This window comes from Adiantum capillus-veneris, chromosome 28 (assembly GCF_014529385.1).
Source record: "Adiantum capillus-veneris isolate H3 chromosome 28, ASM1452938v2, whole genome shotgun sequence".
In the NCBI taxonomy this organism is placed as follows: Eukaryota; Viridiplantae; Streptophyta; class Polypodiopsida; order Polypodiales; family Pteridaceae; genus Adiantum; species Adiantum capillus-veneris.
In genome coordinates, this window is record NC_140958.1 from 112,848,804 (window position 1) to 112,859,258 (window position 10,455).

Consider the following 10,455-nt stretch of genomic DNA (forward strand, 5'->3'; position numbering starts at 1 on the left):
GCCATTGACTTCCGACCGCCGGCCATCGGCCATTGACTACCGGCCTTCCGGCCAACCGACCGGTTGTTTTCCGACCACTTTTCGGCCGCCGTCCGGCCATAATATTCCGGCGAAAAAGAATATTCCGGCGAAAAAAAAGTCAAGTTGCCCCTGATTCTTGTCCGTGAAATTTTGGTTTCCGGTGAGTGATTTTCCTTCACGCACGATGGCTTCTCCTCATAATGGGGGCCTTACAAATGTGCGCTTTTACCAGAGAAAATTACAAGGGTAAATCAGGCTCCATACTTAACAATCTCCCACTTGGAGACTGATCTCCAAACCAAACCTGTGACTGCTTTCCATTCTGGATTCTTATCCTTGAATGCCGATTGAAGATGAGCAAAAGCTCAACTTCTCCTTGTTGACCACCTTTGTAAATATGTCTGCAGGATTTTCACTTGTATGCACCTTTCCTAGCTTTAGTTGTCCCTCTTCCAAAAGAGTGCGTATGAAGTGATATCTCACCTCAATGTGCTTTGTCCTTAAATGAAAGGCTGAGTTCTTCGTAAGATGGATAGCGCTTTGGCTATCACTGTACAAGACACAATTGTCTTGTTTGAATCCAAGCTCTTCTAAGAATCTGTGAAGCCACAGAATTTCTTTGCTTGCCTTCGTCATTGCTACATACTCTGCTTCCGTGGTAGAAAGTGAAACCACTTTCTGCAGCTTTGAAGCCCAGCTTACTGTTGTGCCTCCAACCGTGAACACATAGCCAGTAGTGCTCCTTCGAGTATCTTTGTCACCTGCCATATCTGCATCAGCATACCCTTCTAGAAAAATATCAGTTCCTCCAAAATACAAAGCATTTGTTGTTGTCCCTTTTAGATACCTAAGTATCCACTTCACAGCTTGCCAATGCTCTTTACCTGGGTTGTCCATGAACCTACTCACAACTCCCACTGCATGTGCAATGTCTGGCCTTGTCCAGACCATAGCATACATTAGAGAACCTACCGCTGCAGCATATGGAACTTTAGACATATAGGCTATCTCCTCTTGTGTCTTTGGACACATATCCTTCGTTAGTTTAAAATGACCAGCCAAAGGTGTAGAAACTGGTTTTGCATTTTGCATTGCAAACCTTTCTAGTACCTTCTTGATGTAATCTTCTTGAGATAGCTTTATTGTCTTCTTCGTCCTGTCCCTTGATATTTTCATACCAAGTATCCTCTTTGCAGCACCTAAATCTTTCATTGAAAAAGATTTGGACAGCTCCTCTTTTAGGTCTTTGATGTCCTGCATGTTAGCACTTGCAATCAACATGTCATCAACATACAACATTAGGATGATGAATTTCCCATCTCCCAAATTCTTTGTGTAGACGCAGTGATCCGAGTTGCATCTTGTGAATCCATGATCCAACATCCATCGATCAAACTTCAAGTACCATTGTCTTGATGCTTGCTTTAAACCATACAAGCTCTTCTTTAATCTGCAAACCATTTTCTCCTTACCTTTTACTTCATACCCCTTTGGTTGAAGCATGTAGATTTCCTCCTCTAAGTCACCGTGAGGGAATGCCGTATTTACATCCATTTGCTCAAGATTTAGATCATGAGCAGCCACAAGGCTTAAGACAAGCCTAATTGAGTTCATTTTTACAACAGGAGAAAATATTTCATTGAAGTCAATACCTTTCTTTTGAGAAAAACCTTTTACCACAAGCCTAGACTTGTACCTTTTCTTCCCACCTTCTTCTTCCTTTAGCTTGTACACCCATTTGTTTTGAAGTGCCCGCTTACCTTTAGGCAACTCAACCAACTCCCATGTTTGGTTGCGATGTAGTGAGTCCATCTCCACTTGCATGCTCTTCGTCCATTCTTCTTTGGATTCATGTTGCATAGCTTCTTCGTATGATTCCGGCTCTCCAGAATCTGAGATCAAGAGATGGTTGAAGGAAGGAACAAACCTTTCTAGAGGTCTACTTGCTCTTGTAGATCTTCGGGGAATAGGTTGAGGCTCCTCATTTGGTTGACGTTGTTGCACATTGTCACCGTTTGCAGTCCTTGAGTCTTCACCGTCCTCAAGCTCCATGTACTCATCACCTGTTTCTTTTGTTTGTTTTCTTTCCAAGTAATCTTTGTACATATTTTGTTCGTTAAAAATTACATCCCTACTCCTTAAGATTTTACCATCTTCAGGATTCCATAGGCGATACCCAAAGTCTCCTTCTCCATAGCCAATGAAGAAACACTTTTTGGACTTTGCATCTAACTTTGATCTTAGGCTTCTATCTATGTGCATGAAAGCCTCACACCCAAACACTTTGAGAAATGCATAATTCACCGGTTTACCTGTCCATGCCTCTTCTGGAACTCCCCCATCCAATGCCGTTGAGGGTGACCGATTGATTAAGTACACAGACGTACTTACAGCTTCCGCCCAAAGTTCAAGCGGTAGGCCTGCATGTAGCCGCATGCTTCGTGCTCGTTCCATGATTGTCCTGTTCATCCTTTCCGAAATCCCATTTTGTTGAGGTGTCCTTGGAGTTGTCCTTTGCCTCCGAATGCCATTGCTAGCACAAAAGCTTTCAAAAGCTTGGCTGCAATATTCGCCTCCATTGTCGGATCTGAGGCATTTAACCTTGGTACCTGTTTCATTCTCCACAAAGGCTTTCCACCTTTGAAATATGGAAAATACATCGGATTTATTCTTCATGACATAAACCCATGTTTTTCTAATCGCATCGTCTATGAATGTTACATAGTACAATGAGCCACCAAGTGATGGTGTACTTGCAGGACCCCAAACATCAGAATGAACCAACTCAAGTTTTTTATTTTTTCTTTCATTTCCTGATTTTTGAAATTTTACCCTCTTTTGTTTACCATAAACACAATCTTCACAGAACTCTAAGTCCACTTCTTTCAAACCTGGTAGAAGCTTCTTTGTTTGAAGGATTTGCATTCCTTTGGCACTCATATGCCCAAGTCGGTAGTGCCACACCGCACTGTCAACTTCTGTAGTTGCTGCACAAGCTGAAGGTTGCGTGCTAACAGTACACAAGTAAAGTATACCGACTTTTTCACCCTTGGCAACCACCAAAGATCCCTTTGAGATCTTCCACCGTTTGTTTCCGAATGCAATGTTGTGACCTTCATCGTCCAATTGTCCTGTAGAGATCAAATTTTTGCGAAGAGAAGGAACATGCCTAACATCTTTAAGCTTCTATTCATTTCCGTTAGCAGTTTTGACAGAAACTGTACCTTTGCCGACAATCTCACAAGCTTCATCATCTCCCAAGTATACATACCCAAAATTACCGTTGGTGTAGTCTTGGAAATGTTGCTTGTGTGGTGTCGCATGGAATGAAGCCCCGGAATCTACTATCCAGGAATTAAACACATTGTCTAATGAGAGAATTAGAGCATCTTGCTCTACTTTACCAACCACATTGGCCTCCGATGTTGGCTTGTTGTCTTGAGACTCTGTCTCCTTCTTCTTCTTGGACCAGCAATCCTTCTTGACGTGGCCCTTCTTGCCGCAGTTCCAACATTCAAGAAATGACTTTGTGCGTGACTTGCTCCGCCTTGAGCGATCACGACCCTTTTGGTTTTTGAACCTCTCCTTAAGCCTTCCTCTTGTTTCCACTGATAGTGCAACACTTGATGATTCTCTTGTGCTTCTCCTTCGCATTTCCTCGCTTAGGAGAACACCCACAACATCATCAAACTTAAGAGTATTTGTGCCAGAGATAGAATTACTTACAGCCATCACAAGGCTGTCCCAACTATCCGGTAGAGATGATAGTATAAGGAGAGCTCGCACTTCGTCATCGAAATTGATTTTCACTGATCGAAGTTGACTTATGTTTGTGTTAAAGTCATTTAGGTGTTCTGCAACTGAACCATTCTCTGTCATCTTTAGATTGAACAAGCGCTTCATAAGAAATACCTTATTGGATGCCGATGGTTTCTCGTAGAAGTCGTCAAGTGACTTCATCAAGTCCTCCGTGGTCTTCATCTCCGAAACATTGAAGGCCACCGTTGACGCCAAGCTTAACCGGATTGTTCCCAGTGCCTTTCGATCAAGGACAATCCATGCTTCATCTGCCATTGTTGCGGGCTTCTTCGCAAGACCGCCTAGTGGCAAATAGAGGTCCTTCTGGTAGAGATAGTCTTCAATCTACATCTTCCAATGTTGGTAGTTTTTGCCGTTGAACTTCTCAATCTTGAGCTTCCCTTCCTCCGCCATAACTCCCACTCAATTCAAGGAATCCTTTCCTTGAGATAATTTAGCTACGAGCAAACCTTGCTCTGATACCAGTTGTTAGGAAATAAGACGTAGCTAAATAGATAATTGAGTAGATTACTTAATGGAGAGAGACAGATTTATATACACGAGATTATAGAGTAGAGAGAGAGAGAGAGAGAGAGAGAGAGAGAGAGAGAGAGAGTACACATGATATATGTGGTTCACCCAATGTGGGCTACGTCCATGGGAAAGCAGCCACTCAATGGCTTTAGTACTTCAAAACAAGAAGTAGTTCACAAAGGGATTATACCCTTAATGGAGCTCCCGCCTTGCTTCACTCTCACCACCTCACACTCACCTTGTTGCATCAACTTCACACTATGAAATGTGTGTAAAAATGGCCTCCTTTTATAGGCCAAAAGGGTTGCCCTCTCTTATGAGAGACAGCCATGTGTAGCCGCCCTTGTGCGAATAAGTCCAAATCGGACCCTCCAATCCGCCCATGTGTGGCCGCCCTTGAGAAGACAAGTCCGCTTTTGAATTCGGCCACCGGCTACCGGCCATTGACTTCCGACCACCGGCCACCAGCCAACCGACCGTTTGTTTTCCGACCACTTTTCGGCCGCCGTCCGGCCATAATATTCCGGCGAAAAAAAAAGTCTCGGGGGCCTCCGCCCCCGAGGCCTTTAAAGTTGCCCCTGATTCTTGTCCGTGAAAATTTTGGTTTCCGGTGAGTGATTTTCCTTCACGCACAATGGCTTCTCCTCATAATGGGGGCCTTACAAATGTGCGCTTTTACCAGAGAAAATTACAAGGGTAAATCAGGCTCCATACTTAACATCTCTCTCTCTCTCTCTCTCTCGCCTTCTCACTCTCTGCACACGCACCGCATTCGCACACTCACATACCCAAAATATACTCAACCAGCTAATTAGTAGACGTATATCAAAATACGATGAGCTAAGGGACTGGGATAAAAGAGCTACCACTGAATGGACACCATGGAACCATGTCTTGGATGAAGCCCTGAAGAAGGATCAAGCGGATGACTTGTTGAATGCCTGCAGACATTCGAGCTGAAAATGGGACAATGGTGCGTTCAATACGGCAACTCATCAAGATCACTAATGAGCTTCTCCAACTCACGGTTGAGGCCTCCAATTCCAAAAAAGGAGGTGGCAAACAGACAGCTTCTAAACCCTAGTAACTGACACAAGGAACAATCGTTCAGAGGCCAAGTCTGACGACTATAAATAAGTCCGACAAATATAAATAGGGCTCACTACTCAATCTTACATGACTTATCACTAGGACTTTCATTACTATCACTGCTTAGTGTCTTGGAGCTCTTGATGCTCTTGTACTTTTGTAACTCTAATCATTAAGCTCACATCTGACTTGAGTCATAGTGCTGTACTTTGCTCTGAATATATTCCAATCTAGCTTCCAGTTTCAATTTATACTTCAGTCCAATGTTCGCATTTCAATTTTGATCTTTATATTTCATTTTAGTTTCTCCCGATCTGATATCTAAAGTCTCAATCTAATCTGAACTCTAACCAACCTGGAATAACTGTCATAATTGATCAGCTCATTCTAGAGAGGCAATACTACACCTTTGCCAAGGACCATTTAGCTCCATATCAATCTAATGTGTCATTAACCTTGCATGAGTTGTAAAGTATCCTAGCATCACAACCAAACCTTGGGATAGGATCCCTCACCCCGCACCAAGATTTTCTACAAAAGCTATAGTTGTAAAAAGTTCTTAATAGTGAAAAGAGACTTTTTTGAGAGAAATAAAGGAAACAAATACAACTCATGCCTCAAAGGTATGGAAAGAAACAAGAGATATTTTGACTCCTTATCTCTCTTGCAGCTACAAGTTTTGTTATTGACTACTTTGAAAATCAAGGCCATCAAAGAGTATGAAAAACTTTCTAACTACACATTCCAAACTTCGACAAGTAGTGACAAGGTAAGCTTGGGGTATGTAAAGCCGAACAAGGGTCCTTCGTCGTCCATCGAGCACCTTGCTTGGCTCAATCAAGTCAATTCGCAAGCCTTAAATAATTTTTTATAATTGAAGCTGCAAATATATTTGACCTCAAAAGAGAAAGATAAATCATTATATGGGTGCTTGATTTAAACTTCTCACAATACGCACTATACTTGTAGTCTTAACCTCAACTATACACATTCATACTTTGAAGCCACTCATATGAAATGGATCCATGAGCTCATGACCTACACCAAAACATTAGCAACAATCATATCTTCTTAAGCATATATATTGTCAAAATCTATCCGACGGGGCTTGAACTCAAGGCCTGCTAACTCAAGAGGGAACTAATATAACCAATCTACCACACTTGGTGATAGAAAGGTTATTCCAGTTTCCTCTTCTTAACACACTCCCACACTTGAAGACCTTACTAAGTATAAATACCTATCTCATTGAATGGCATTAAAACCACTCATTTATCATGCGCTTTTAAGCTTATCCACCACCATATTAATCCTAAAACATGGAAGTAGAATTTGTTCCCACCAACCTTTGAATCACTATCAATCTTTAGTTCAACAAGAAAATTACATGAGACACTATGTTCTTTGAAGAGCACCTATAGTCCTCGCTAAAGGCACAATACCACTCTGCCTACGGTGTCGAGACCCGAACAATGCTGCTACTGTTGGCACACCGAAGCTGAATACAAGGACTACATAGATTGAACTTGTTAATAAAGAAAGAGAATGCCATTTTTTCAAATTTCAAACCTCCACAGTGCTCCATACAAAACATCATCCAACAAAGAGTAATGCCCACACTCAGTAAGTCCCAGTGAGAGGACAAAACATATGTCCATAGATTGACTACATTATCCCGCATATTGACCGCATTATATCCTTTGATCGAACTCTATCCATCTTCGTCCATTATTCAAATTACTAGTATGCAATGTACTTGTACAATCCAAGCATGCCTTGTGCCGATCATTCTTGCTCAGTGAAAGGGTGTCTTACACTCTTAATTACTCTAGCTTAACTCCTCTCACAGCCAGAGGCCCGGAGCCTACCTGGTTCTGCCAATCCTCCCCCATCTTTCACAAGACTCGAATATAAACTCTCCTAATGGTCACTTTTCACGCCCATTGCCCTTTTTGGCATACTGAAACATGCCTTGGAGAAGAAGGGAGACAAGTGTACAAATTTCATATGCCGTTCTTTAGTGTGTAAATGGATCCATTCTTTAAGGGCTCATGCCACTTTCTTTCTCTCTCTTTGTTTTAATATGCCAGCCATATCTTGAATCCTGCACATAGATTCAATGACTGAATATTTCACCAATCTTTGGGGTTCAATTTACTGGGTGCTGCAATCTGTCGCTAGTCGCACCCACATTGCTGCACATCTTTGCCCCACCTTGAACGCCAATACATTCCCAATTAAAAGCTCTTGCCTCCGCCTAGTTCGTCCTCATAGCATTAGGATTCCAGAATCAAAGACTCGAGAAAATTGTAGTATGCATACTTGATGTCAAATTGCATGTCGTACCCTGCCATAGCCATAAACATCCCCTCAACTCCAATATTTAAACATAAACACTGTACTAATTTTATCAAATAAAACAGTTTCAATATCGCTTACAGAAATTGAGTGCGATAGTCCGCCCTTCTAGATCAGGAGATTGCCTTACATGATGAAACCATAAGCTGGGTCTGCAAAACAATGAGACAAGTTAAAACACCTGTACATGGAGAACAAAACAAATCAGCACAATGTGAGAACTCACAAATACAAGATTTCTCCCGCTCGCAGCGTGCACGTAAATGGCTTGGGACCACCAAAGTATTTTGGGAACTTGGCCTTCGCTTCTAATTCCAATTCAGCTGCTGGATAAGGATCCACACTTGCCCATGGTACAAAATTGCCAGGCTTTTCCGGTTGGATAGCAAACTTACCATCCCGCTACACAATTACAAAAGAAGCTCATGTACAAATATTTGGATAACTTAGCAGAAGCATTATCTCTAGGTACTCTTATTTACCCACCCCAATTTCAATGCATACATACTGCAAGGAAACTCTAAAGAGAAGAAAACACTTAAGGAAAAAGAAGAATACAGATGTAAAAAGCACACACAGTGCACGTACGATGCACCACCTCTTTACATAAACATGCAAATTCTTGAATTTCCACTTTCATGATGCTTTTCATTTCCTAAATTCACCCTTCACTTATGCATTTGAGATGTTCTAAAAGGATTTTTATAATTCCATAATTGTGGAAATATAATCTATCCATCCGAATCCCTACAAATTATAAGTCCATGACCGTATTGATTGGATATTCAAAAAGTAACAAAAACAAATTTGAGACATACCTTCACATACCGTGCTGATGGATACTGTCGTATGTAAAGGCGGTCAAGATCTGTAGGCGGCAAAAGGGTGAAATGCTTTTCCCCTGCAATAACTGCATAAAGATTTTCATAGTGATCTTTATGGAAAGAGGTAACAGCCTTTTCATTGCCAATCCAAAGATTTGCCGCTTCCGGTAGGCACCCTAATGCTTCTGTTGCCCAAGGGAGATGGGTTTCTGCATCTGCAGAAAGAACACTATATTCTGTTACAAAACAGCCATTTTGTTCTTGTGCATAGACCACTCCATTTCCGATCTCAGAATGTAGTATCATGTCTAAAGCTGCCGGAAATGGCACACAATCTACATGCGCACTCACAAACCAAGCCCGGTCCAGAGTCTCCTCCTTTGGCTCAATACCACACACATCAGAAGAAGCCTTAGTGAGTGTGCCCTCTATCAACGAGTGTCCATCCTTATACAAACTCAAAGCATTCACTGAAGATAATACATGAAGGCCAATATTATCATCTCCTTCACCATTTGAGATAGCTATGCTGTTATCCGATGCAGTCGATATGGCATCCCGGGCATTTCTAACTTCCTCTCCAATAGATGGACTATTACAAACAGAAGCGACCTTAGCGCTTTCCTCATCGTCCTTCTTGGCATCCTCCTTTTCAGCACTTAAAATAGCAGGAAATTTTTCGACATTATGAACAAGTCTTGCCTTGTCTTCTTGAGAAGTTTCATTACATGCAGAATTCGCATGTTCCGAAGCATCATCTAACGCCCCAGTTGTTGACAATTGATGGGCAAGCGCCGTCTCACAATCATTACAAAAGTCTGGATGTATGGTGCAATCCACGACAGAGGCGAGGCGACCCACATCAACGACTGCATCAGCCAAACCATTGGGTGTGGAATGCACACTGACCCACTGATTTGTGAGGGATGTGCGAAGGTAGGAGTTGGTCCAGGCCGTCAGAGCAGGCCAGTGATCGATGGCATGCGTGATGATGCAGGGCTTGTTGGGCAACACAAAATCTCGCAAAAAACGGAGAGGCGTGGGCGCCCCTTGAATACGCTCAACCTCACAGCTGGTACCCAGCGAGAGCTCCCTCACTTCCCGACAAAGCCTCGTTGCTAAGCCTTCCACGTCCATCTGCTGGGCGTGCGCAAGGCTTTCAGCCAGAGTAGCAGTATAAGGCCCTAGCTGGAGTTCCACATCATGGCCAGAACACCCTCAAGATCGTCCGGCCCATGCTTGCCCAAACTATTCCTTTGTAGCGCCACTATGTGTGACACAAAACCCCGGTGTATATAGGAACTAGGCTCAGCTTCAGGTTGGACAACACACGTCATCGGACACGTGCCTAAAATTGAAGGTTTCAAGTTTTAATACATTTGGAACTCTTCTTTGTGGCTTTTAGAGTCGAATTGTCTATGTTCGAATTTTGGAAGGGAAACGCAACTCCACATGATCTATTTCTTCTTTTTTTTCGAGAGGAGAGAGAGCCTGGCTTGTGTCCTCTCGCAAGCTTTGTGTTTCCACATCTTCATTGTCTACCAAAATCATCAACTATCATACCAAACATAGATCGAGGTTGTAGCCCACACTCATACACAAGGTATGCCCATTTAGGCCCAACCCATAAGTCCCCCTCTCTCAGTCTAATCGGTACCATGGCTAGGCTTGTAGACAGGTTACCAACTAGCTCTTATAGTTGTCTCAATCATTGCATGTATCTTTCGGTCGTTGTTTCCTATGTTTCGATCCATCGACTCCACCTCTTCATCTACCTTACCATGTACATTGCTCCACCCTTTGATATTCACAGCTTTGAGACATGGGTGGA

At 42.6% G+C, this 10,455-nt stretch overlaps 1 protein-coding gene across 1 annotated transcript; it reads right to left on the reverse strand.

Moving 5' to 3' along the window:
- Positions 1–6,968: 6,968 nt before the first annotated feature.
- On the reverse strand, positions 6,969–9,878 carry LOC147421113 (2-oxoglutarate (2OG) and Fe(II)-dependent oxygenase superfamily protein). Its single transcript, XM_086504896.1, has 4 exons — positions 8,619–9,878; positions 8,027–8,202; positions 7,882–7,952; positions 6,969–7,789 (listed from the first exon to the last, which is right to left on the reverse strand). The coding sequence occupies exons 1-4, from the start codon at positions 9,759–9,761 to the stop codon at positions 7,719–7,721; spliced, it is 1,461 nt and encodes a 486-aa protein (XP_086361022.1). The 5' UTR covers positions 9,762–9,878; the 3' UTR covers positions 6,969–7,718.
- Positions 9,879–10,455: the final 577 nt, after the last annotated feature.